Source organism: Metarhizium album (assembly GCF_000804445.1).
Source record: "Metarhizium album ARSEF 1941 chromosome Unknown scaffold_5, whole genome shotgun sequence".
Classification (NCBI taxonomy): domain Eukaryota; kingdom Fungi; phylum Ascomycota; class Sordariomycetes; order Hypocreales; family Clavicipitaceae; genus Metarhizium; species Metarhizium album.
In genome coordinates this window covers 527,056-553,040 of record NW_024467579.1, presented here as the reverse complement: position 1 = coordinate 553,040, position 25,985 = coordinate 527,056, and the positions used below count along the sequence as shown (strand labels likewise).

The 25,985-nt window shown below is 53.5% G+C and overlaps 10 protein-coding genes across 10 annotated transcripts; 6 read left to right on the top strand and 4 right to left on the bottom strand.

The window, feature by feature from the left end:
- Positions 1-369: 369 nt before the first annotated feature.
- On the top strand, positions 370-1,784 carry MAM_02874 (endothiapepsin-like protein; the record flags this gene model as incomplete). The annotated part of the gene is made up of 3 exons (XM_040821673.1): positions 370-755; positions 821-945; positions 1,000-1,784. The coding sequence occupies 3 exons, from the start codon at positions 370-372 to the stop codon at positions 1,782-1,784; spliced, it is 1,296 nt and encodes a 431-aa protein (XP_040680242.1).
- Positions 1,785-3,193: 1,409 nt separating this feature from the next.
- Positions 3,194-3,845, bottom strand: MAM_02873 (uncharacterized protein; the record flags this gene model as incomplete). Its single annotated transcript, XM_040821672.1, has 3 exons — positions 3,194-3,488; positions 3,563-3,652; positions 3,790-3,845. 3 exons carry the CDS (start codon positions 3,843-3,845, stop codon positions 3,194-3,196), a joined length of 441 nt encoding a protein of 146 aa, XP_040680241.1.
- A 2,200-nt stretch (positions 3,846-6,045) lies between these two features.
- MAM_02872 (uncharacterized protein) lies at positions 6,046-7,544 on the bottom strand (the record flags this gene model as incomplete). Its single annotated transcript, XM_040821671.1, has 2 exons — positions 6,046-6,627; positions 6,702-7,544. 2 exons carry the CDS (start codon positions 7,542-7,544, stop codon positions 6,046-6,048), a joined length of 1,425 nt encoding a protein of 474 aa, XP_040680240.1.
- Positions 7,545-10,012: 2,468 nt separating this feature from the next.
- MAM_02871 (ribose-phosphate pyrophosphokinase) lies at positions 10,013-11,366 on the top strand (the record flags this gene model as incomplete). The annotated part of the gene is made up of 2 exons (XM_040821670.1): positions 10,013-10,933; positions 10,986-11,366. 2 exons carry the CDS (start codon positions 10,013-10,015, stop codon positions 11,364-11,366), a joined length of 1,302 nt encoding a protein of 433 aa, XP_040680239.1.
- A 3,240-nt stretch (positions 11,367-14,606) lies between these two features.
- Positions 14,607-15,071, top strand: MAM_02870 (uncharacterized protein; the record flags this gene model as incomplete). Its single annotated transcript, XM_040821669.1, has 1 exon — positions 14,607-15,071. The coding sequence occupies one exon, from the start codon at positions 14,607-14,609 to the stop codon at positions 15,069-15,071; it is 465 nt and encodes a 154-aa protein (XP_040680238.1).
- A 57-nt stretch (positions 15,072-15,128) lies between these two features.
- MAM_02869 (Anaphase-promoting complex, subunit 10/DOC domain protein) lies at positions 15,129-16,454 on the top strand (the record flags this gene model as incomplete). Its single annotated transcript, XM_040821668.1, has 3 exons — positions 15,129-15,195; positions 15,458-15,848; positions 15,938-16,454. 3 exons carry the CDS (start codon positions 15,129-15,131, stop codon positions 16,452-16,454), a joined length of 975 nt encoding a protein of 324 aa, XP_040680237.1.
- A 1,968-nt stretch (positions 16,455-18,422) lies between these two features.
- Positions 18,423-19,620, top strand: MAM_02868 (stomatin-like protein; the record flags this gene model as incomplete). The annotated part of the gene is made up of 3 exons (XM_040821667.1): positions 18,423-18,591; positions 18,684-19,267; positions 19,327-19,620. The coding sequence occupies 3 exons, from the start codon at positions 18,423-18,425 to the stop codon at positions 19,618-19,620; spliced, it is 1,047 nt and encodes a 348-aa protein (XP_040680236.1).
- Positions 19,621-20,733: 1,113 nt separating this feature from the next.
- On the bottom strand, positions 20,734-22,704 carry MAM_02867 (nucleolar protein NOP58-like protein; the record flags this gene model as incomplete). The annotated part of the gene is made up of 3 exons (XM_040821666.1): positions 20,734-22,438; positions 22,502-22,591; positions 22,670-22,704. The coding sequence occupies 3 exons, from the start codon at positions 22,702-22,704 to the stop codon at positions 20,734-20,736; spliced, it is 1,830 nt and encodes a 609-aa protein (XP_040680235.1).
- Positions 22,705-23,202: 498 nt separating this feature from the next.
- MAM_02866 (Vacuolar ATP synthase subunit d) lies at positions 23,203-24,474 on the top strand (the record flags this gene model as incomplete). Its single annotated transcript, XM_040821665.1, has 4 exons — positions 23,203-23,234; positions 23,286-23,374; positions 23,440-24,326; positions 24,391-24,474. The coding sequence occupies 4 exons, from the start codon at positions 23,203-23,205 to the stop codon at positions 24,472-24,474; spliced, it is 1,092 nt and encodes a 363-aa protein (XP_040680234.1).
- Positions 24,475-24,709: 235 nt separating this feature from the next.
- Positions 24,710-25,745, bottom strand: MAM_02865 (ribosomal protein S15 precursor-like protein; the record flags this gene model as incomplete). Its single annotated transcript, XM_040821664.1, has 2 exons — positions 24,710-25,623; positions 25,700-25,745. The coding sequence occupies 2 exons, from the start codon at positions 25,743-25,745 to the stop codon at positions 24,710-24,712; spliced, it is 960 nt and encodes a 319-aa protein (XP_040680233.1).
- Positions 25,746-25,985: the final 240 nt, after the last annotated feature.

Sequence of the window (25,985 nt, the reverse complement as noted above, 5' to 3'; positions counted from 1 at the left end):
GCTTGACACCAGTAACAAGTGCTCGCTGACTACGAAGCGAATCGAAAAGCAATCGATGGGTCCTCCCCGTTGCAGGCCGACAGAGACAGCAGGAGCACCCGGGCCATGCATGGTTGAACGTAAACAAGAGAGAGCAAGCGATAATTGTTTCCAAGGAGACGGCGGGACGGTCGGCGCAAACGGCAGGAGCAAAAGGATCACGCACAGCTGGTGGCAGGTGCCAAGTGAGCGTATAAATAAGTCGGCAGACATTTCCGCCCACCCTCGTCAGTCCTTCACTTTTCCCATTCTTTCTACTTCTTTTTCTTGCTCGCCCGGCATAGTTACACGCTGTCTTTTGGTACATTTTGGGGCCCGTTAAACCGGAAAATGCGGACGCATCTTGTTCTCTCGGCTGCATTTGTCGCCGCGTCTCTTGGTGCCGCGGTGCCTTTGAAGAACAACGGGTCAGGCCACTTCTCGTTGATTGCCAAGGCTAGGCCTCGGGGGAGCCGAGACTTTCTGAGGGACTGGAAAGCCGCCCACCGTCGTTGGGGGAAGAAGCACCTTTTGCCGGCGTCCAAGGCGACTTTGGACGGAGGTTGGTTCAGCCCAGCCCTGCAGCATCGTTGGTGTGTGAGCATGGCTAAACTCGTGGTAGAGGCAAGTGTCACGGCCGAGCCTTTGCTTCGTGACCAAGCCTATGTCATGGACGTTGAGTTTGGAACCCCGGCTCAGAAGCTGAAGATGATGTTCGACACTGGATCCTCAGACCTGTAAGATGCGTCTCGACTCGAACAGGGCAGACCGTCCCGCCTCGTTTTATGGCTAACCGTCACAGCTGGGTCAAGTCTACAGATACAATATACTCGACCCACAAGGAAGGACCCCGGCCGCCTCAATACGCGCCAGGCAATTCCAGCACGTCCACCCTCGTTGACAAGGCCAAGTGGAGTATTCAATACTGTGAGTGATTGCATTGATGTGCAGGCCACGGCGTAGCTGACACTGGGCGTACAGTGGACAATTCTGCGGCGAGTGGCATCGTATATCGTGACACGCTCAGGCTGGGCGACTTCGAAATACGGAATGTCCCCGTTGAATCAGCCCTGACGATGAGCCCCGAGCTCGAAGAGGAAACCAGCGTCAGCGGCATCATGGGACTGGCAAAGCAGCTACCCAACAACATTTCGCCTCCCACTGCGTCATTTCTCTCCCTGCTCCGGTCTCAGCTCAAGGCTCCCGTGTTTACAGTCGACCTGCGCCGAAACGCAACCAGCCGCTTTGACTTTGGGTATATCAACGAGTCCATGGCCACAGAAAACATCACATGGCTAGATTCCAATCCACTCAGCGACCACTGGGAGGTTGAACTAGATCGCACTGCCTGGCTGGGCAAAAGCTTCACGTGGGTGTACCACAAGTTTCAGGCCACCGTCGACACCGGCACGTCCCTCTTGTTCTTGCCGGAGCCCCTGGCCAGAAGATACTGGGCAGCTGTCCCCAGTGCTAAGAAAGACGAGTTATTTGACGCATACGCGTTCTCCTGCAAGTATTCGGAAAAGCTCCCGGATCTCCTATTCAAACTTCCAAAAAGTGAGCATCTTATTCGTATACCAGGCAGATATCTCAACTATGGCCCGCTCGAATCAGAGCCCTCTATTTGCTGGGGCGGCATGCAAAGCGACCTTGACCTGAGTGCGACGATTCTGGGTGATGTGATGCTCAAGGCATTATTTGTCGCCTTTGACGTTGACAAGAACAGGGTCGGCTTTGCCAATAAGGTCCTTCACGATGTGTTGTAGCTAAGGCATACACACGTGCACGAGCACGTTGTGCGCTGTTGCAAACAGCTTTGCCTGCGCAGCTTTTGTCCTGTCTTTTTTTTTTCGTCTTGTCCGTCTTGCTGTCTCTTTTCTTTTTTTTCTCTGCCCTTTCTTGGAATTGGCGGGCTATATCGGATAGGTCCTAGAACTGGAAGCAGTCAATAGCATAATATACCTATTCCTGTTATTATCAAGCAAATGTTATCAATGTCTCGCATCGCGATGTATTTATTGTGGGCCGCCGTACCATGGCCAGACACGTGGCGTAGAAAAGTTAGTCCTTTACCTGCCAATACAAGCAGTGACTTCCCAAGACTACTCAAGTATGAATCTTGTACTAGGTAGGACATGGACACGGCAGGCATGCGAAACGAGCTCATGGTGACACTTGTCGTCACGGCATGCCACACAGGTGGGCGATACGGGGGGCGCGCATGGCTCGTCCAAATCACGAAAAGCACATGATGGGTAGCGACGAGGGAAACGGACATTGAAGCATAGCCTTTATGCTCTTGGTAATATTACAAGGTCGCACTTCTCTGGCTCAGCCCCTCGTTGACCAGGCTGAGAAGCATCTAGAATTACCGCCCCTTTCGCGCCGCTCTGGCAGGGCCCTCGCCATGTTTCCCATTCTCTTCCCGTCACCTCACTGGGCCTTTCCCAATGGTCCGTCCCAACGTCTCCGCGTCACACCAAGAACACGAAGGAATTTTTTTTTAACAAAAAAAAAAAACAAGCATCCCCAGCTACATATTAAAAAAAGACTTGCAATGGCCATGGTTGTGCACTTGATCAGGCCTGCCAACTGGGGTGGGCATACTGGTAAAAGTAACGGATATCTCGAGAGGAAGTTGATTTTATAAAAAGGGGAAAAAAACAAAGACAACAAGCACAATGAATCAGTCATCTGTACTTGCCAGATAGTTCAAGTTGCACGGGAACAGTCCGTTTCCGTCAAAGCCGTTTAAACGCCAGCGATAATTTCGTCCAGAAACAAGTGACGAAATCAAGAAAAAAAAATCATCATGGAGCAGCAGTATAATGATTGGGCACCCGTGGTGTCCGTACCCATGCATAAAAAGAAGCATTCGAAGTGTGTGGTCCTCTGCATGATGCCCGCCAAGATGAGGCCGGGCCTGCATGCGGCTTGTTGAAGATGAGCCCCATGACTTAGTCACACAGCAGAATCATGAGACTGGATTCGTCTGTGGCTGGCCGCTTCTTCTTGGGTGTACCGTGCCTGGAAACCAAGCAGCCGATCCGCGCCCCCTGACCAACAGCTAAATAGCCGGGCAAGAACGAGTCCCAGAGAACAGAGACCGAGGCTGTGTTGTCTTACTGCTCGGCATCACCGTCTGTCGTCGGGGCCAAAAGAAAAAGGGAGCAAGTCAGCGAAGGGGGTCATGCAGATGGGCCCGAGCCACGAGACGATAATCACCTTCACTGGCCCCCGGGGTTGGAGGCATGTTGCCAGAACTGGGTGCTTGCTTGGGAGCCCGAGCTGTGCCCGGCCGCGATTTGTTTTCATCCCGCGAGGGTGCAGATGTGGGAGCGATGTTTGAAGATTGTTGAGATGGCCGCGCGGGCTTGGCCCCCTGATTGCGATTGAGACGGTCCTCCATTTCGCGGATACGGGCTTCGAGGTCGGCAAGCTCCTGGTTATTCTTGCCCACGGTTTCGCGTCTGAGGACCAAAGGGTGTCAGGGGGGGACGCGTCTGGACAAGGGAGCCAAGTAGCGGACGTGAGGATGACAAACCTTTGAGAAACTTGCTGATCGAGGTCAGAAACGGAATTGTCGATGCGAAAGATGTCCATGAGCTCCTGGGAGAAAGAACGTGCCACAGTCCTAAAGCCCCGGATGGAGAGTTAGCTTCCGTGCATGTGAGCCCGGGAGGGAGGGAATAGATAGGAGAGCTCGCGTCGTTGCACGTCCCCCCCGTCAGGGTGCAATCATGCCAATTAGGAGTGTAGAGATAGACGTACGATAGGGGTCGGCGACCGTTGGGGACCCAGTCGCGATCGAGCTCAGCGTCAGTCATTGTGAAGATGGAGTGGTGCCACAGCTGGTGCTGATAATACTGGAGAGAAGGTCGAGTCGAGGCGGGCCGGTGCGAGTCCGAGGCGGTTGAAACGATGAGCGGTCAACGGTCTTGGTAGCGGTGGCGGTAGTGATAAAGAAGCAGGAAAAAAAAAAAAAAGAGGCGGCAACGCTGCGGTATAACGGTGTACAGCGGAAAATGGGGGAATTGGAAATGGGAAATTGGAGACAAACAGGCGAGCGAGCAAGAGGCGAAGGTGTTGTAAGATTTGGCGAGACGGAAGCCGGAAAGAAGAAGGAGTGAAGAAAGGGAACACGAGGCAGGAGATATAGGAAGACAGGGGACTGGCACTGGGACTCGGGGACCTCTGAGTCCAAGTAGGCACTCCGTAAGTACTTCGATATAAGTACCTACCTACCTCTTAAACTTGTCTAGGTACTTATACTTGAGTACCTAGGTACTTGGTCTAAGTACCTAACTTAAGCAGGTATTCCATCCACCACCTGCTGCAGCCCCGTCATGCCACGGCTTGGAAGCGGCTGACATTGACACTTACTGATTGACAAACCCTATAATGTCAGGGCAAACGCCTTCAGGGGCCTCCCTTTCCAGGGCAAGCAGCGAAGCGCAGCGCAGGCGCGCGCGCGTAGACTCAAGGTTGTCACGGAGTGCTCCGCATGTGCTCCGTAATAACTCAAGAGCACAGGAACGCTGAGCGGTGCACCTCCCCTCGCACTGTGCGCGCGCGTCGGACCGTGTGCGCGCGCGTAAAATAGGGGCAGCAACCTGCACTGTACGGGGTCCTCCGTACAAGCAGCACAATGCCTGCGCCCCCTGCCCCCCTGCCCCCATGCCCTATGCCGTGGGCCACGGCCCCTATCGCCAAGCCCACCCAGCCGGGGAATAAACTTCAGCACGCCGGCTACAAGCAGCCAATTATCATGAGCTGCCCACCACTTCCCTCTGTCGTCATTCGCGCACCACCGCTCTTCGCCTCAGGAACCGCCTGACCGCCGCCCGACCGCCCGCCAACCGCCCGATCCCCCTCCCCTCCCGCTTCACATTGAACGCTGCAGGAACATCAACCATCAGCCATCAGCCATCAACCGTCAACCGTCAACCGTCAACCGTCAACCCCGCGCCAGTGCTACCCTGCCTGTTACATAATACCCGACCGCGCCCGCTCTCTCCCCCCAAACTCCCAGACGACATTTGAACACCCAATAAATAGCTACTTAATACCTTTCAATGTTCCAACCAGACTCTTCCTCACGCTGCACTGAATTGCTATTTGCCCACCAAGTCCCAACAGGGGCCAACACTCGACAAATCCGGCAAGACAGCCTCGAAAACCTCCCCTCCCCCTTTTCCCCTCTTCTCCCCCCGTATATCACACAATACAGAACTAACAAGTAACGAGCCTTGTCCTTGCTTGTCGCCTTGTCACCGGGTCACCACGGTCTACACACGCAAGAGCTTTGCATAAACATACCGCTCGATAAACTATGTTCGCCTTGCTCTGCTCGCACAATAGGGGAAAAGAGGCCAGCGTCACTGGCACACACCCAAGTATACAAGTAAATAAATGAGTGGGCATACTTCAACTTCATAATGCCTTCCCAACCATTTTGGGGGGCGGATATATCGCAGTGTTTTCCAGGAAAATGCCCCCATGGGCTGGGGGGGGGCTGTACCCTTGATCCAAACTATGCAAGCCGAAAAGCCACGCAATGATGCCCATCAGTCACCATCCTTTGCTTGCCGACCCGAGTGGTTACCGTTAATATCCCAAGTTCCAACCATCGTCTGATGCCCTGCCAACCTGGCCAGCCAGACCCATGTATTCCAGAATCTTTTTCGCCAGAAATCTTTGTAAACCCATTGATGCGCCTCTATCCATGAATAAGGTGAAAGACCCAAGGTGACGGAACGATATACAACCTTTTCGCTTTTTGCCTTTCCAAAAAAAAAAGGCTTTCATTCATAAGCCACCGGGGAAAAAAAGGAGGAAAAAATGCACAAGGACCCGATCGACACGTATGGTTGTGGTTGGTTTCCGGCTCGAGTGGCCAATGGGCAGACCTGAGACACCACAGCACTCAAAAGCCATCCGCAGACTTGGTCAATGGGCCCCGTTCGTCGTCGTTCGTGGCGTCAATGCACTAGGCTGCCAATGTCCGCTTCGCAAGCCCCCGGGTCGTCAGACTGTCGTTGAGTGCCTATCGCGGACTGGCCACTTGAAATTTTGTCCGTCGCAATCACCCTGCGCCTCGGTCCAATTCTTGATTCTCTCCACGTTCCACCAACTCATATATCGCTTGGAGTCGTCGTCGCCCTTCTTGACAGGTTTGCCGTGCTTGATTTTGAAGGAAATTCCGCAAATGCTGTTTTGGTAGCGGAACTGGAAGCACCTGGCCATGCTCAAGCATGCCTTCTGGCAGTCGTCAAAACTCTTGTGGGCTTCAGCCTCCAACTCGGATAGATTTTTAGTCTTGGCCAGGTCCAGTTCCCAGTCTTCGTACTTGGCCTGCGTCTTGTTCAAGTAGAAGACATCCTCGCTCAGATTGTCCCAGTCTGCTCGTGCCTCCACCAGCTCCGGGCTGACAAACTCGTGATACAGGTCCTTGATTCGCAGCATCTTGCTGAACTTGCGCCCTTTCTCGAATGCGTACAAGTCGGAGATCTCCTCCGCAACGACGTGGTGCATGGTGACAATGGGCTGGCACCACTCGTCTTCGGCGTACGGGACGGTGTGTGGCTTTTCCCCGTTGATGACTGGCCACTGCTACGCGTTAGCATTGATTGTACGATTCAAGCAAGCCAGAAAAGTCGTCAGACTCGGCCTTGGGCGCTCACGGCATTGACGACCGGAATACCAGTCTCCGTCTTCAAGGCTTTGGCCCACATGTAGTCGCCACAGCAGGTTTCCTGGGCCGCCTCGTCGTATTTATTCGCAACGCCGGTCCTGCCGGCAAACATTGATCGCATGGCCCTCCTGGAGACCAGATAGCCGCTTCCGCCATGTCCAAATGGGAAGCCCCCTAGATAGGCGACGCTGCCGATGTAATGCGCCTTGTTAGGATCCATCTGGTCTAGCCACTCCATCAGCGTGGGGAAGACGACGTAGGTGTCGGCGTCAACAAAGAGATACCAGTCATAGTCGGGCCGCATTTCGTATGCCTTTTCCGCCATGTGAATGTTCTTATACTTGTCCAGGTCCCATCCCTGCTGAGCGACATCGTGGTTCTTGTTGCACTGCTCCTGGTCGACGGGGCATTTCTTCTGTCGGCGGTAGAGGTCGAAGTCTCGGTTCTTTTCCTTGACTTGGTCAAGCACGCTGTCGAGACTGTCATGGATGGTGTAGCCCGCAATCTTTTGGGTCATGTCGCTGAAGAAAAGAAAGTCGGATACGCATTTTAGGTTGGTCATCAGCTGGGTGGGAATTTTGGAATAGGATTCAGACGCGCCAGTCTTCATGACGAGCAAAACACTGGAAGTATTGGGGAACAGCGCACATTCGTCACCAAGCCCAGAAGGTTGGGAGACCTGCCCGATGTGTGTATCTCCAGCGTCAGCCCTGTCGTCCGTGGTCTCGCCATCAGATCCGCCGTCGTTGCCGAACTTGGGCAGCTTTCCTCGCAGGCCGTACATGTCGCAATGGCCATCGTCGCAGAACTGGTCCAGCTGTTTCGAGAGCATCGTTACTGACAACAAGGCAAACAAGACCATCACTAAGATGACGGCCCTTCTCGAGCAGAGTCTTGTGGATGTCATTCTGCCGAGGATTGGTGACGAAGGCCAAGATTGCTTACCCCAAAGACCCAACATGATATAAAGAACCGAGAGAGAAAGATTACTCAGGACAGTCCGAGTTCAAGGTAAAAGAGACATTAAGCAGACAAGAGGAGAGGGGAGAAGGTGAGCTTTACCCCGACTTGGATAGCCTCAACTTCTTCTACGCGGCAAAGCATAGACGAGAGGGACGAGCGGGCAGGGCTATCACTCCCTGGCCACGGGAGGAAAGCTTGGAGAGGGGAGAAACGAAGGATGCATGTGAGGCATAGAAAAAGAGGCAAACGGGCTGGGCCGCAGCACGGACACATGACAACTTTAAGAAACGCTACTCGAGGGCGCAGTGAAAACCAGTCGACGCCATTTGAAGCAAGAAGGACTTGTGCCAGCCGACGGACGAGGCGGTGCCGTGTCCAAGGTAAGTAAAGAACAGGTACTAGGTAGTTTAAGTAGTAGTACGAAGCAGCAGAGACGAGATTTTGTACTTCTGTGCTCGACATTCGGTACTCTGTACGCTGTACGCTGTACTCTGTACTCCATCTGCACTCGGAATTGTACGACACCACACCACCGAGATGGTGCGAGAGATACAAAACATGCAATGCGCAAGGTGTAGCGTCGGGCACTTTGGTATGACACACGTACCTGCCTACTTGGGGCAGGTACTTGGTCACTGCTACTAGGTTCCCGGGAAGAAGGTGTTTGTAGTACGGAGTACTAGTATGTAGTACTTGGTACGTACGCACCACAGACCCGCTTCACGAAACATGTTGAACTCTCTTTTTTTCTTCTGTCTCTCTCTTTGGAAGCTTTTTTTGGCCGGGCCTCAGGAGCCCAGTAAGCAGAAGAGGACGGGGGACGGGGGACGGGGGAGATGGTATGACGATCAGGTTTACGGAGAACCAGGCCGGGGTTTCTCTCGCTGGTCGCTGGTGCGTGGCTTGCGAATGAGGTTGTCAGCGTGGGTCTCTTTGGTCCGTCCCATTGTCTCGGTGGTGGATTAGCACGAGGCTTTTGCCTCTTGTCCTAGCTCCGAATGGAATGGGCTGGCGAACGCAGTGAGTCGTTCTGGAGATGTAGTGGAATAAGCATGATGTCGAGACTTTGCAACCGGCCGATTTTTTCAGACTGTTTTTTCGAAGCAAGCGGAACGCTCAGGAAAAGTAAAAAATAATAATAATTAAATAATTAAATAAACCCCTTCATGGGCATCAGGACGACCCAGGGCTTCCTTGTTCAGTGTCGCAAACGACGGAGTCCAAATACAAATCCAAAATTTATTACGAATATAACCAGGACGAGGGCTACACCCTGCACCGGACATACATTCGGAGTACGGATATACGGCAATGTGTGACGGGGATTGCAGGAACGACGTCGTCATCCATGATTCCATGGTCTGGTCGCTCGGTCTGGGGGCTGGAACCGGGGGGGCCTGTACTCCGTAGGCCTCACAAACAAGAATAGATACCTGGTACGGAGTACCTTGGTAGTACCTTCCTTGTTTGGGACGTAGCTGGACAAGCTGGCCCATGTCCAGCACAAGCATGCGCGTCAGTTTGCAATCGGTAGTTACCCAAGTACGGAAGTACCTAGCTACTTACTTAAGTACCTTAAGTACGTACTTACCTGGGCTGTGATGCACAAAACCAGGGTCAACCTTTACTCTTCGGATGCATGTCAGAGGTAGAATGTACATAGTTGTACGGAAAGAGGGAATAGAGAAATCTCCCCTCTTCACCTTTTCTCCTTAGGTTTATACTGGATACTAGTACCGCTTACACGCAGTTGCCTGTAAGACCAGTCCTTAACAATTAGAGATTTAAGAGGGAAAGATGGAGGTTTTATGTGAATTACTCCGTATAGTGGCTCTACTTTCAATATGCCTGTGGCGCACACTTCATGTAAGCCTGGCGCCTACTCCGTATTTTGTGCTGAATAGTGCGTCAAATCTGCGCCAAAAGATTGACCCCGATTTTCTGAATCACACAGCCTTGGGTACTCCGTACGTGTTGTGCTTGCTGTCCTGCGCCTCCCCTTGCTCCCCAGGTACGGAGTGGCCAGTCGAGTGGTAGTGGGGCGTTGGTACTCATATGATGTGGCACATCACGTGATACCGTCAGTCAATGTGTCTCCAGCCGACAGCTTAGTGCGGCTGCTTCTTGCGCCAACCGGGTCTTGGCGGGGAAGGAAGGGAAAAAAAAAAGGGCCCCTAGACAACGACGTCGAGTCTCGTTCACGAGACCATCAAACATCTTTTGGTCAACAAACTGCCACTGCATCCCTTGGCCTTGGCCCAGTTCGGCCTGCTTCCTCCTCCTTCCCGCCTGATCGATGCTTGACGCCCCCCTTCGCCAGCTTCCAACGATACGGCCATGGTCCGCAACATTGTTCTGCTAGGCGGCAATTCGCATCCCCATCTGACGGAGAATGTCTGCAACATCCTCGGCATTCCTTCGTGCGATCGTATTCTGAGCAAGTTCTCTGGCGGTGAAAGTCGCTGCGAAATCAAAGACTCAGTCCGTGGCAAGGATGTCTACATCATCCAGTCAGGCTCGGGTCATGTCAACGACAACCTCATCGACCTCTGCATCATGATCTCTGCCTGCAAGACCGGATCCGCAAAACGCGTTACCGCAGTTGTCCCTCTCTTTCCCTACTCGAGACAGCCCGATTGGCCCTACAACAAAGCTGGGGCGCCATTGTCCAAGTCCTCCGAGACATCCAGAAAAGACTACACCTTTGAGAGTGTGCCGGCCACACCTCGCCCGGGTGGCCCTCGCAGCCATGGCTTGAACGGTGCCTTCAGCCTGTCCGAAAAACTTCAAAAGTCTACCATTGCAGAGGCCAATGGCACGGATTACCTCCCTAAGAGGTCGGATACCGTTTCCAGTATTGGCTCCAACGGTCGCGGACATGCAGCCGAGAATTCCGTCGCATCTCACCGAAGCTTCACCACCCACGACTACGAAAACCCAAACAGTGTCGCTGCCACATTCCGGGCCAAGCCCGGCTACAAGCAGTGGGTGGCACAGGCCGGCACCCTAGTTGCCGACCTGCTCACCTGCGCAGGCGCTGACCACATCATCACCATGGACCTGCACGATCCCCAATATCAGGGCTTCTTCGACATTCCTGTCGACAACCTCTACGGCAAGCCGCTCATTCAGAATTACATCCAGAAGCACATCCCCGGCTATAGGGAAGCCGTGATTGTCTCTCCGGACGCTGGTGGAGCAAAGCGAGCTACCGCCATCGCTGACAGTCTCAAGATGGACTTTGCGCTTATTCACAAGGTAATATGATTTCTGAGCTAATTCTCCTTCGTTCACTACTCACCCTTGTCAGGAACGCCGCCCCATCAACTTTACTGAACAGCGAAACGCCACCATGATGCTTGTTGGCGATATTGCGAACCGCGTCTGCATCTTGGTGGACGACTTGGGCGACACCGCCAACACCATCACGCGAGCTGCAAAGCTATTAAAAAAGGAAGGGGCCACCAAGGTTTATGCTTTGCTCACTCACGGTGTCTTCAGTGGTGACGCAATTCCTCGCCTCAATGCATCTGCCATTGACAAGATCATTGTGACCAATTCGGTCCCCCAGGACGAGCATCGTCGCCTATGTCCGAAGCTGGAGGTGTTGGACGTTTCACCCATCTTTGCTGAAGCCATTCGCCGAGTTCATCATGGTGAATCCATAAGTAGGCTCTTTCAGTACGACTGATGGTCGTCATTGGGAATTGCGCATTGCCGTCGATGCTGTCATGGTTCGTTCCGATTTTGAGAAGAACCTCTCTTATTGACAGGCGCACGCAAGGATCTCCAATTCCTTGGTTTTCTTTGACTGTCCTTCCTGCAGCTTTACGGAATCTGACCAAAGCTGTGCGCAATACCCGCGAGTGCGCTTCCATGCCACAGCCGCTCGGAAACGAAAGATTCGTCGGAACCCCAGAGTTCACGGCGGTTTACATTCATATTCTTGGTGCCTTCCACTTTATTCTGAACTCATTTTGAGCACTCGTTCGAGGCTCCGACTGGCATGCTCCGCCGCCCGGACGGAGAGAGGAGGTTAGGCTCGCGGTAGAAGACTATATCATGAGTTGAGTTGAATCGAGTATGATGCGGCGGCAGGCTTATTTTAACCTCTTAAAAAAGCTGGCAGCTTAAATCTGTGTTGCTCGTCTTTTGCTCCATTTCATTTTATGGAAGTTGCTGCGGTCATATCAAACCCAAGAATCAGCACGGGAGCATCTGTGCCTTGGACCTCTTTCCTGTCAGATCAGAAACAAGACTGTCAGTTCTTCATCAAGAACTCATCTTGATCTCTTTCCCTTTGTCTCCTTTTTTGGCCTTCTTTTTCCTTTTTGTTTTCAACCATCAGTCTATATAGAAGTAAATGGATTGATGAGCCGTAGACCTCGGATACTCGAGATGGGCCCTCACGCCGGCCTTTTGTGTATTACGATCCAACAAAGAGAACCAGGGCGTGGTAGATATGGTCGCACGGCATGCGAATGCTGAGCGGCCGTTCAATGTATTATGAGAAATAGACTTTGAACTTTGACGATGTAACATTTCTGTTTGTTTCCAAATGTGTATGTATATATGTGAGAAGAGTCTTCAGAAACACACACCCCCTTTCGGAAGGCTGATATTTGCTAGTTCACTTGTAGACGCGAGAATTCGAAATTGTCGGGACCAAGCAAACGTCTCGATCTTGAGGTGTGGCGCCGATTGCTGATTCAGGGGTACCGTACCGTCCAGGCTAAGCCGCGCGGGAATTCTTATGGCCCTTGACTTTCCACCGATATATAAGAAGCTCGTCAGAAAATCAACTACTTAGGGGCCGATTATGACATGGTGCTCAATATTTGATCCTAGACCCAAAGAAAGGTACTGATACGGGAAAAGGTCTCTTGTACAGACATAGGGTTTGACTGGTACGAAGTTGGTTTTGAAGTTTCGAATGGCACATGATGCAATGTTCTGTGCGCTTACAAAATGACGGAGTGCAAACCGCATCGCAACGAGTGGGAAGCTAATGTGGCTTCGTTATCAAGAGCACAGTCGTGGTGTTGCAGACTTGAAAAAGCATGCAGGTGTTGAGATTGGAACCTCGTGAGTCGCAGCTGTTAATAAGCACGCATTGTGCTCCATCGCAAGCTGAGACTGGATGTGTCTGACAAATTCGTGCATGATGGCCTGGCTTTCTCCGAGTATGCGTGCGCTCTTTGAAGTCTTTAAAACTGATGAATGAATTGCTGAGAAGCACATCGATCGGATTTGACACGTAAAAGGGAAGTCAATGCGGGAACCGGGCCATGTGGGCTGTCAGGCAGGGTCTTTAGTTGTAGCTGGGCTATAGTTGAAGGCGTGTCTCGCCGACTCGGTAAACGGCTTTGCTTCTTTTTGAATCCGAATCGAACACGGGCGTGTCCGAGAAGAATGAAGTAGTATTTTTTTACTACAACAGCGGCTTGAAAGTCGAATGCATTTTTGCGACCATGACACATTCTGTGTTTTGACTCTGGTGTTGCTTGCCAAGGGACGACGAGCTATTGTCGTCGAGTCGAGTGCTCTAGCAGCTCTTGCGAGGAGCGAGGCTCCGAACAATAATAGCCTGTCCCATGGATTGGACCGTCCAGATCGTCCTTTGTTGTGGCTCTCTTCGCGACATCAGGCGACCAACTTCCGTGCACTGCAGGCTGCCAGGGACTGGAAACGCCAGTAAGGTCCGGCTTCAACCTCGGACGTTGTTGACCCAAATCAATCGTGGCGTCACCCTGTCAGTTTCGATAACGCCATCCGTGAGGTCTCGGAGACTAGGGTTTGTCTGACACACGTTCGCTGCGCTGGGCCACTTGCGTCATCTGCTGAAACATCCCGGAGCCCTTGTCCACGGCTGAGCTGCGCCTTGCGAAATTCCCGCGGTGAAGCTTTCAACCTCTCTCCCGCGACAATGTCATGAACCCCGCTGCGCCAAGGGACAGGGCCGTCTCCAGGCCCATGACATATTCGGTACTCTCAACTGCCACAATCCCTGAATAGCCTTGATATGTCTAGGCAACTGGTTCCATAATCTTCACATAACACAGGTCCTCGCTACAACTTTGGCCAGTAAACGAGCACACCAAGGACCTATGCCGGCCATGCTTCCAAGAGCACCACGTGTGATTCTCTGTCCGACTGAAGGTGGTGGGGGGCGCACGTTGGACAAGCGGTTGGGGTACAGCGTTTCGCCGATGAGCCCTGTCCTCCGTGTCAACCGTGAACTCAGTACCACGCCGTAGTTCTGTGCAAGTCTTGAGAAGGCCTTATCGCTTCGTTTTCGTCAGAAATCCAAAATGAACAGCGAGCTCTCTATGCTTTGCAATCGCGGAGAAGCGGCCGAACAGTTGCCTGTCACGCTTGTGCAAGGCACTTGGAAAACGAAGTCGCCTGGCTGAGATTTCCTGTTTTTGGGTCTTGCTCAATATGGCATCTGGAGGTCGCTGCCGTCGCCTCAACAGCCCAGGCATCGAAAACGGAGGCGAGTAGTTACGGGGAAGCTTCGCGTGGTCGACGGTATCCAACGAGGGACAAGGCTACGTCCAACTAGACGCGCAAATCCTGAGAGCGAGGTGGATGCAGTTTTGTCCGGAAGAGCCTTTCTGGGCTCGCAGGACCGTCAGGTGAAGTCTCTTCGTCTCAACGCACTCGATGTCAGGGCCTTTCCGCATGCAGTGAGTGACCACGCACGGGGCGCACGTGATCACGCGTCCCAAACCCGGCCATGGAGGGGTGCATGCAGTGTCAACTGGATTCTTCATGTGCCGGCACTCGGACGCGTAGCCCCCGCCCTCCAGTCGCCCTCCAATCCCGATCGCGCGCCCACCACCTGGTTGGGGGAGCCTTGTTATGGATGGGAAGCCACACCACCACGACTCGAGAGCTGCCTAAGTCGCATCGAATAGCAGTCCTGGTCATGGACATGGCGCGTGGCTCGCGCCGAGCTCGCCATGTAGCTGCCAACGCCAACGCCAACGCCGACGCCAACGCCAACGCCGACGCCAACGCCAACGCCAACGCTAATGCTTCACCCGACGTCGACGACAGACGGCGCCATGAACCACGACCACAACCGCGCGACTCGATCCATGCCGACGCCGCACAGACACTCCAACTACCCTACGATTCAAACACCGACGTGACGAGGAGAGGACACGTCGCGCCGCCGGTGGTCAGGAGGCACCAGGTTACGCCGAATCATCTGCATCGGACACCGGAGCAGCTTGGGAGCCAGCGGAACCAAGAAGGCTTGCAGCCGGGCGTGGCGGGACCGCCGCCGCATCCCTTTCGGCTGCACAGGAGTGAGTTTGATCCTTTCCCCGACGTCTTGTTGTTCGGCATGCCGGGTGCTTCTGGGTTCGAGAGAGGATCGGTTCTGTAAATCACGGGCGATGTGGCCAGACTTTACTCTGTACCCGGCTGTTTGAATACAGCCATTATGGGGCTCGTCTTCTTCGCACCTGGTGAGCTCGGAGGTTTCAACCAGTCCTGGTTTTACGGCCAAGGTCGGTCTACGGACTCGTTTGGCAATCGCCCTGTTTGGGAACGTTGATGCCATTGATGTTTACCTGCAAGAGCATCTCTCCATCGCTCATCACCGCAGCTAGACCAGGTGCGGAGATTCGATCAAATCCCCTTTCAGACCCCCTTCAGGAAAAAAATTCAACAAAATTAAAGATTCCCCATCTGTCCGCAAGGGAAGGACATCTCGGGGCTTGGACCACTTCCCCCCTCTCGAGGCTACAGGCTTTTCTAACACTTCAACAGCAGCGCAATACACCGCCGCACTGCTCAGTATGCCCTACGACTCAGATGAATCCGGCTCCGAGCCAGACCTAAGCATCCTGGCTCTAGCCCGGGGCCGCCACCCCATGACAGACCAAATACGCCCCATGAACAACAACATGGCGTACGATGACGAAGTCCTGTCGCGGGAGCAATATGAAGCCGAAGACACCAGCCTCGAAGAACAGGCAAACGAGGAATCAGAGTCGGAGGGGTCGGCGTCAGAAGAGCCAGAAGAAGCCGTCAACCTGGTCGACCCTGCAACCCTTGGACTAAAGGAGATTTCCAACCTCGGCCGGTTCACCGTGAGCAGCCACAAGCCAGGGAACGGGGTGGAAGAGCTGCGAAGCGATGATCTCAAATTATACTGGCAGTATGTTGACACCAAGCATCCGTCTCCTTTCTCTCGAGTCGCCATGAAATACCTAGAGAAGGAAAAAGAACTCATCATGCCACTAATAGGTCGGACGGGCCGCAGCCGCACAAGCTGACAGTCTACTTTGTCAAGCGCGTCGGCATCCGCGACATCCGCTTCTTCGTCGACTACAGCGAGGACGAGTCCTACACACCCACCAAGATCGTCTTCAAGTCTGGCACGAGCGAGAACAACCTCATCGAGTTTGCCACCATGGCCATGGAGAGCCCCGTCGGATGGCAGCAGGTGCCTGTTGCCGGGGCCGGCGGCGACCCGGACGGCAACACCCTCGTCTCGTACGTCCTGCAGATGCAGATCCTGGAGAACCACCAGAACGGCAAGGACACGCACCTGCGGGGCATCAAGATATACGCCTTTGATCCAGATGCCGCCCAGGGAGCGGGCAGGGACACGGCCGCCGCCGAGGACGAGGGTGCGGCGGGCACGTTCGATACGGTCGATAGGCTGGACGATATTGTGAGAGATTTGGCGGCGGCGAGGCTGGAAGGCGGCGAGGCTGGGTTCTCGATTCCGGATTTTATGAGAGAGCCCGAGATTCGATAGCTGGCTGTCGAAACGGCTCCATGCTTGCTGTGTAGACGTGTGACCACCAGGGCCGAGGGACATTGTATCCGAGCAAGGCTTACGAGTCACGACTGACAGGTCGTGGTGGGAAGTGATGGAATACTTGTGTATAAATGTTCTTCTTGTGCGCTTCTCTCTTTCGTATAAAATGTTGCCTAGAAGGTACCTGATGGAACATGGCTGTACTCTAAGGGGGGGGTTATTGGCATCCAAAACTGACTCAAGTCAAGTCAAAAGCAGCACTGAGCCTAACTAGGTAGATATCCAAAGATGAAGATGAGGAACACGGATTACTGGCCCGGGTTTCTGCTAATAATACACGTAAAGGTAGGATTCGGATCCGCACTGAACTGCCAGATAAGATGTTGGGTGCCACGCTCCATGGTGCCAAGCACACTTAACCGACGCAGTGCCTTTTTCGAGCGCAAGCCCCGATTTGACTGTCGGAATGAGAAGCACATGATGACTACGTGGCCGGTAGTCGGCACCATTAAGTTGGTACGAGAGGTGTTGAGGGCACCCACTCTTGACTGATCGCGAATGACTGCTCTCCGCTGTTCCACAATCCCTTGATTCTGTGGCTGAGTTGGATTCGGAAGCAGACCCTTCGACCACGGCGGGACATGGGCTCGACGCATGCAGTTGCTCTCCTGGACTCGGGGGCAAAATCTCTACTTGGGTAGTTGGAAGGGGAGAAACGGAAAGGAACCCTGCGGAACAGCTAGCACTGCTACTCCGTGCCCTACCGTACCGTACCGCCCCATTGGATCGTGCTAATGCTAGGCTGTGGCCCAGTCAGAGATGTTTTGGAACGTACAAAGCTTGCCGTCTGTTGCGCGATGCAAGGCGGTCGTTCGTCGGCGCGTGGCGCTGGGGCTGGGGTAGTGCCGAATGAAGAAGGCTTCCAGAAGCCGTCCCGACATGATCTGAGTCATCTGATGAGGGGTGGACGAGCACGGGGGACGCTTGGGGCGTTCTCGTGACGGGTTGACAATGTCTGATGTCTGCCTGCCTGTCCCTGGATCAGGACGAGCAACACCTCGAGCACGATGCCGAGTGGAGTGGGGGGGGATAGGCGTTGAGGCAATGCAGGCTCTGTCTGTTTAGAGACTAAGCTGACAAGCTCGTTGTCTTGGCATTTACTCCGTATCGTGTTGAGCGGTTGGTTCTCGGGTCTTGTCTGTAGAGTGTGCACTACTGCTATACTACTCAAGTAACTAGTACTTGACTTGGAAATACGTAGTGGAGGGATGCGCACACGCGTCATTGGCACGTCGCAGCACCCTCGTCCGTGGCGGAAACGATGTGGCGATGCAGCTCGGCTGGCAATGCTGGAAAGGCAGCGTGCTTGTGGGTTGTTCTGTCGGTGATGCTGTAGATTCCTCACGTCGATGAGGGGCAGGTCGGGTCCTGAGTCGTGACTCTCGTCGCATCCATCGCATCATGCCATGGCAGGTGCGGCGAGTGCCATGCTTCCCAAGTTCTAAAACGAAGCAAGGCGTTCGCTGTGGAAGGCACAGACTGCTGGCGCCTTCCCCACGCCGTGCCGGGTATCCGTGCCCAAGGCGTCCTAGATCCACTCCGTACGGAGTAAGCTGCGTGCCACTTCCACTTATCCGTCGGCTCCACTGCCTCAGTCCACTTGACCCGACAAGAACGACGCCGGCCTCCCTCTCTCAGATCTCACTCCTCAAGACGGTCATGACCCCGGGGCAATTGCCAAGTCAATCAATCCTCCTGGTCGACGTCGGATACGTGGCCGACAGCCGGCCCTAGCATTCATAAATACTCAGCTACAGCCATCGCTCCCGCAGCTGTTGTGCTCAGCCAAAGACTGCTGGGCTTTCTCGACCATCCCATCCACGCCGACGCCAGAATCAAAACGCCAAGTCTGCGCCGGCAGCAATCGCGACAGTGACCTCGTTTACTTCATCTACGGAACCCATTATGGCTCAGGTAAGTGGCGGAGGGTCTTCAAGCAGCAAGGCCCCCGCGCCTGCGCATGAATCCCCGGGCAAGATGAATGTCGCGCCACCCAAGCAAGAGGATCTCCAGCAGAGCTATGCCACCCTTATCGGCAACGATCCCAACCCCAAGGGCTGGTATGGTAGCATGAGTACGTCCAACCAGGATCCGCGTCAATCTGCCCTCAAGTGGCCTTTTTTTTTTTTTTTTTTTTTTTCGCTGACATGTTTGTTCCCGCAACAGTCAATGCTCTTGGTGCCTGTGTCGGAACCTTGGGGGCCATCCCTCTCTGTTGCTGCTGCCCCAACCCATACAAGAGCGTCAGCCAGGGCAACGTCGGCCTCGTCACCAAGTTTGGTCGATTCTACAAGGCTGTCGATCCCGGTCTGGTCAAGGTGAATCCTCTGAGTGAGAAGCTCCTCCAGATCGATGTCAAGATCCAGACATCCGAGGTCCCTGAGCAGACTTGCATGACCAAGGACAACGTCACCCTGCGCCTGACCTCTGTCATCTACTACCACATTGTGGCACCCCACAAGGCTGCCTTTGGTATCTCCAACGTCCGCCAGGCCCTGCTTGAGCGTACCCAGACCACCCTTCGCCATGTTATCGGCGCCCGTGTTCTCCAGGATGTTATTGAGCGACGTGAGGAAATCGCCGAGTCTATCCGCGAAATTATCGAGGACGTCGCTGCCGGCTGGGGTGTGCAGGTTGAGAGCATGCTCATAAAGGACATCATTTTCAGCCAGGATCTGCAGGAGTCGCTCTCCATGGCTGCCCAGAGCAAGCGTATCGGTGAAAGCAAGGTTATTGCCGCCAAGGCAGAGGTACGACGAGCGACTGGCATCTCTCAAAACTCAGCCTCGAGCAAGCTAACCATGTATAGGTCGAATCTGCCAAGCTGATGCGACAGGCGGCAGACATTCTCAGCTCAGCTCCTGCCATGCAGATCCGTTACCTCGAAGCTATGCAGGCCATGGCAAAGTCGGCCAACAGTAAAGTTATATTCTTGCCTGGCTCCAGCCAGAACATGCAGGCTTTCAACGCCCTAAATGTCTCCCATGAGCTTGGCGAGGGCAGCGGCTACAACCGAAATGACCCTGGTAACAATAAAGACTTTGGAGGTCAGGACCCCGGCTTGCAAGCCGCCATCAACGCCCGCGTCGTTGAAAACATCTAACGATGCACGCGTGTATCAACGTGAAAAGAGCGTGACACGCTACCTCGAAGTCTTTCGGCTGATTAGCGTGGTCTACTTGATTTCGAGAGACGTCTTCCTGACACGCTCCCATAAGACTTCAACAATGCTCTACCTTGTCTTCCGCATTCACCTCGAGTCAGCAACGCCGGCATCTTCTCACGCTTGAACGACTCATTATTCTATTAATTCCCGTTGTCGCTCCCGATCTGCTGTGGCTTGACGTTTCAGAGCCATCCTTTTTCTGCCCCTTTTTTGATTTCTGGTTTGGACTGGATGGATAGAATAGGTGGAACAGAGGTGACTGTAAAGCTAATGTAGGCTTCCCTTTCGGCTTTGGTCAAGGCGAAATATACGAAAATTGGTAATCACAACCCCCTGGTGCGATAGCCCAGGGATTTGGACAGATGGGTACGACAGGATATATATGGATCGGTGCTGGAGTTGGTCTTACTCATGATCCTGCGACGGATACCCCTAATCGCTCGCTGGGGCGCGGAGGAGACAGTCTGGATATTTTGCTTGTACAACGTCATCCTTGATGAAATGACAGCAGCGCTACTTAAACACCTCTTTTACATTGGTTCGTAAACTGCAAGTAAGCGAAAAATGATTCATTTAAATCATGTTGAAAAAGCCAAGGAAATCGAGGATGCCTATAGTTGACTGATGCCAATGCGGTCTACTAAGCCAATTCCCTTTCGCCCGCCCATAACCTCAAGACGTCGCCAAGACTGGACGATGGCCGGGCCCAAATGACAGGAAACTTTAAACAACAGATTACAAAGTGGAGCAAAAATAAAGGAAAGCAAATCGCGCCAGATGCCGTGAAAATCCAAGCCTTTCCCAAAAAAACGCCGGCGCCCTAGTCGGCACAAGAAGTTCGAGGCCAGAAGAATGCTTTCCAGTCAGCAAAACCCACCATCGCCCACACCCCCTCCCGGGGCCGCCATGTACAGTCTCAGGTATCAATCATACAACCACACATCGCAGACTATTGCCGATCCTGATGCGATGCGTTTTGTTCTTTTTTGCGGTTCCGTTTCCTCCACGACACGCTCGCAGTTCAAGATTGTGATTCTTCTGAGCCGTCTTCTATTCGGCGTCGGAGTGGCGCTTTTTCTTCTTCTGCTTCTTGTCTTTCTTGGCGGACTCGACTTCCTCATCATCATCATCGTACTTTCTCTTTTTTTTCTTCTTTTCAGGGGAGGGCTCAATAGTGGACTTTGCGGGTGTGGACTTTGCGGGTGTGGACTTGGCGCCGCCTTCGGCTTTTCGGAGCTTCTTCATTTCCTTCTTGCTAAAGACCTTGGGCGTCCCATCGGCGCCGAGCTCGACGTCACCACGCTCGTACTTCCGTTTGAACTTCTTGACGGAAAGGCCGGCAGCTTCTGCGAGGCGCTCGTACTCTTCGGTTGACAGCTTGACGACCTTCTTGACGGGGGTGGTGTTTTGGTTATCGCTCTTGCCATCCTCAGCGTCCTTCATCTCGTCGTCCGAGTCCTCCTCGACGACATCGATCTTTGGCTTCTTGTCCTTGGATTTCTTTTCCTTCTTGGAAGAAGCCTTGCCATTCACTTCCTCAGTAACACCGTCGGCATCGGTATTATATCGTCGAGACTTATTAAGGATGAATGCGCTAGAAACGGCTTCACCGGATGGGGCGACCTTGGTGCCCTTGGGCAAGGCAGGTTTGCCTTCCAGCCTTCGGAGGTGGTTCTCCAGTTTGATACGGTTGCTGAGACCGAGGATGGCTCGCTCTTCTTCATCTTGCTCGTCATCATCACCGCCGAGGGCATCGACACGCAGGCCAAGGGCAGCCTTGGCAGCCAGCATACGTGCAATCTTGCCCTTGTTGCGACCGGTGGCCTGGCCGATAAGGGAAGAGTGATAGATCAAACCGTACTTGGGGGTATCGTGTTTGGTCTTGAGAGCTCGGAAGAGAGCCTTCTCGGCACCTAAAATCTGAATGGTCGAGCTAGGTGCCTTGGCTAGGCTGATGAGGGATCCGGCATGGGCGATGAGTCTGGCACCGACTAGGTAGCCAACAAGGGCTGTCAAATTGGGAGCAATGGCACGCATGCGAGTCTCCAAGTACGAGGAGAGCTGGGTACGGTAGTCGGAGTAGCGAATGACCTGCTCGGCCAAAAGCTTGATGTTGTCCACATCTTCTTCCGTAATTTCGGTACCCATGCTGATTTCGGCGGCTGCCTTGATGGCGACCTCGACCTCCTCAGGGAGGATTTCAGACAGATCAGCGTCGGCAATATTGGTTCGCATACCCACGGCGAGAATAACACGGGCGTAGGCCATGTTGTCGTTGAGAATCTTGGCCATCTCGGGGAAGTGCCAACCGTACCATTCCTTGGTTCGCATGGCGTACACGTTGAGCTCCTTGTCCATGTCATCAATCAGCTTGACAGCCTGAATGATCATTGAGTCAACCTTGTCGACGGAAAACTTGAGCCTGTGGCGGGACATGGAGTGGGAGAGACCGAGAGACATGCGATCGACAATTTCCTGCTCCAGCCCAGGAATGAGAGATGAGAGGTGCTCACGAATTCCTCGGAAACAATCCATGGTTTCAGATCCAGCCACAGGAGTGATGTTGAACTGGGGCAAGTTGGAGATGGCGGTTCCCAGCTTCATGTCGGCGACGGCGAGCGAGGCCTTCTTCTCGCTCTTGAGATCTTCCAGGAGAGTGGTGAGGAGCGCTGGGACCTTGCCTTCCTTGAGAGAGGCGGCTTCTTCAAGAGCCATGGCAGCGCTGTCGAACTTGACAAACTTTTTCAGCTTAAGCCTGCAAGGAACCCAATGTTAGCATAGCACACAATCTTGATGGGTCGTCGAGTTTTGTCCTCACATTTCGACCAGTTTTTCCGGACGTCCAAGTTCAGCGGCAAGGTCCCCATTCTTGAAGATTTTCTTGTCGGAAGCCTTGAACAGGCCATAGCTACATTTGTGTCAGCCATTGCAGTTCAAACTTGACAAAGTGTGGCCAGGATGCGGCGCAGCATGTGCAAAAACTCACCCTGCCGGCGTCTCGGCAAGAACGAAGAGAGACATTGCAAACAAACGATATTGCCTCTAACGGACTTGCTCGGCTTGACTGGGGTCCTGCTTCCTTGCGAAGCGCAATTGCCGTCGATGTGCGCACGCAAGATGAAATGTGATGGGAAATTTTTCAGGCAAGAGGAGCTCCAGAGTTGCACTGGAAATTTTTGGCTTTGGTTCTGCACGCACACACATGTGGGCACTAATAGTGGGAGGCACTAATAGTGGGACCAGCCCGGTGCCGGCGCTTCTATAAGTCCGGCTGAACCTAACTCTCATTGGCGCGTGCACTACTCCAACTCCGTAGCTGGTGACTGCCTAGGTACTCCGTACCTGGGTACGTACCCAGGTAGACACCGAGCAACTCATCCGCAGTTGGCCCTTTTGCAACGACCAGCCAAGCCAGCCAGCCACTTCTACATCTCACCTGGGCGGGCGCATCCTATCCCACGGCTGTCGTTCTACTTCGCGTCGCAACCGAATCTCAGGACTCACGAGACGTCAGGCAAGATGGAAGGTTTGTTTTTCAACGTCAACAATGGGTAGGTCCGCTTCTTTTGGCAGGAATCTGCATGCACGACTAACCGTGACAGCTATGTCGAAGGCATCGTCCGAGGCTACCGCAATGGCCTTCTCACCGGCGCCGCTTACAACAACCTGACTCAGTGCGAAACTATCGACGGTATGATTATTCCTGCCTCTTCTGTCCCCATCATGTCGCACGCCCGCGGGCTGATCGAAGAGCAGACCTCAAGCTTCAACTTGGTCCTGCCTATGGCGACTTTCTTGCCTCCCTGCCACCCAATCCATCAACGTCTAGTCTTGCGGCAAAAACCACCGACAAGCTGGTCTCTGAATTTCGCTATGTCCGAGCCAATGCTGTCGGATCACTGGCAAAGTTCATGGACTACGTCACGTACGGCTACATGATTGATAATGTTGCCCTTCTCATCACCGGTACTCTTCACGAGCGAGACACGCGCGAGTTGTTGGACAGATGTCATCCTTTGGGGTGGTTCGAGACCATGCCCGTTCTTTGCGTTGCCACGAATATCGAGGAACTGTACAACAGCGTTTTAATCGAGACTCCTCTCGCTGCATACTTCAAGGGTAGCCTGAGTCACCAGGACCTTGACGAGCTCAACATTGAGATTGTCCGAAACACCCTGTACAAGAACTACCTTGAGGACTTTTACAACTTTGTCAACTCGCACCCCGACATGGCTGGTACGCCAACAGCAGAGGTCATGTCGGAGATCCTTGAGTTTGAGGCCGATCGAAGAGCGATCAACATTACTCTCAACTCATTCGGCACCGAGCTGTCCAAGGCAGACCGCAAGAAGCTCTATCCCAATTTTGGTAAATTGTACCCCGAGGGTACTCTTATGCTGTCACGTGCGGATGACCCCGAGGGTGTTCGTCTGGCTGTCGATGGTGTTCATGACTACAAGACTTTCTTTGATGCCGTCTCCCTTGGCGGCTCATCCGGACCTGGTAACATGGGTGGCGGCTCTGCTGACGGCAGGACATTGGAGGACATGTTTTATCAGAAAGAGATGGAAATATCAAAGAGTGCTTTCACTAGACAATTCACGCATGCCATTGTCTATGCGTGGGTCAAACTTCGAGAACAGGTGAGTTCCGCATTTATTGCAATATTCCCTTCTAGGTTGACCCGGTGTACCAACAAGAAGACAGGAGATCCGAAACATTACATGGATCGCCGAGTGCATAGCTCAGAACCAGAAGGATCGCATTGGCAACTTCATCAGCGTGTTTTGAGACGTCTTTGTTGTCGATTTTTTGACGTTTATCAGCATGGCTTGTAGTTTATCGACCCCAGTAGCTCATAATTGCGAAAGGTCGAACGGTCTTTTCTTCTTTTTTTTTTCTTTCGGGCGAAACATCGGTGGAGGCGAACCAAGTCAAATGTGGACAAGCAGATTATCCACTCATGCGGCTCTTGAAATCTTGTACAAATAGGAGTACAGTATTCTACAGCAATTCTCATAAGTTATTACAAGCTGATCTGACCCTTCCAGGTAGCGGGTGTGAGGCCCAGCTTCTCAATCATGTGTGTCCACCTCTCGCTTCCCCTCTCCTTTCTCTCCATGTATGCCAGCAGTTTCTGCCTGCGATGGACCAGCAGCCTCAAGTTTCGCTTATTGTGCACATCCTTGTACCCTCGGTTAATCTCAAGGGCCTTGGACAGATTCCGGATCTTTGCGGTGAGAATGGCAATCTGCACCTCGGAGCTGCCTGTGTCGGGACCTGCACGACCAGGCATGGGTGTGGTGTTGGGTGAAATAGACTGCGGCTTGGGTTTTAGGAACTTGTCCGTCTTGTGACGGCCAAACTCGTCAATCAAGCGGCGAACATTGGCGTGGAAGCGGTCCTTGGCGCTACCATTCCGCAAAGAGGTGATGCGCCTCAAAGCCTCCACCGCCCTGGCGTGGTCCTGCTTGTGCTTCTCAATATTGGCCTCATTCGAGGCTGCGTCGCTCAACTGGTCGCCAACAATCGCCGCCATGGGCTTGCTGAGCGTAAAGGCATGTTTCGTCGCTTCTTCCAACTCGGCATCGGTTAGGAAGTGATTTCTCAGACCCGGTGATGTTGGCAGCTCGTGGGGCGTCTGCAGAGCATTGCCGCTGGCGTCTCGGGGCACTTCACTGAGGCCGACTTGGCCAGCGGTGTCAAGGGACTCAAGAAAAGGCGTTGTTCTCCCCAGCACGGGATCGCCCCATGCCTCGTCCCGTTGCTTCTGGAGCTCCTCGCGACGCTTGAGGTTTGCGTTTTTGCGTTGCTGAGCCTGTGCCCACTTGTATGGATCCTGCTTCGCCTTGAGCTTCTTTTCTCGCTGTGACAGGTTGGCCGTCTGAACGATGGGCAGAAAGTTTTGTGTCGCTGCACGCAGCTTTGGCCGGAGACACACTATTGTCATGCAAACGTTAGCAAATCACCAAATGGCGTTCAATTTGAACAAGCTCGAGAGCGGCAGTACCCTTACCGTTAAAGGTGCCCAGGCGCCGTAGTACATCTGATCTCGGCGGCATGCTTATTCTGGGCTTCTCGAGGAGAAAATTGGAAAAAAGGCCAGCAAGGCGAATGACCTGCAACGGCCTTCGGTTCAGATGCTCAAAATTTCCCTGTCCGCGGGCGCAGGTACGTACAGGAGGACCCAAGACCCAAGTACGTAAGTCCAACACATTTCCCAACACGGACTAGTGCGCAGTGCGCGTGATTGATTTTCCATGCCCAGGGAGCTAGTCCTCTTTTGCTCTGGCGCCGTCAGG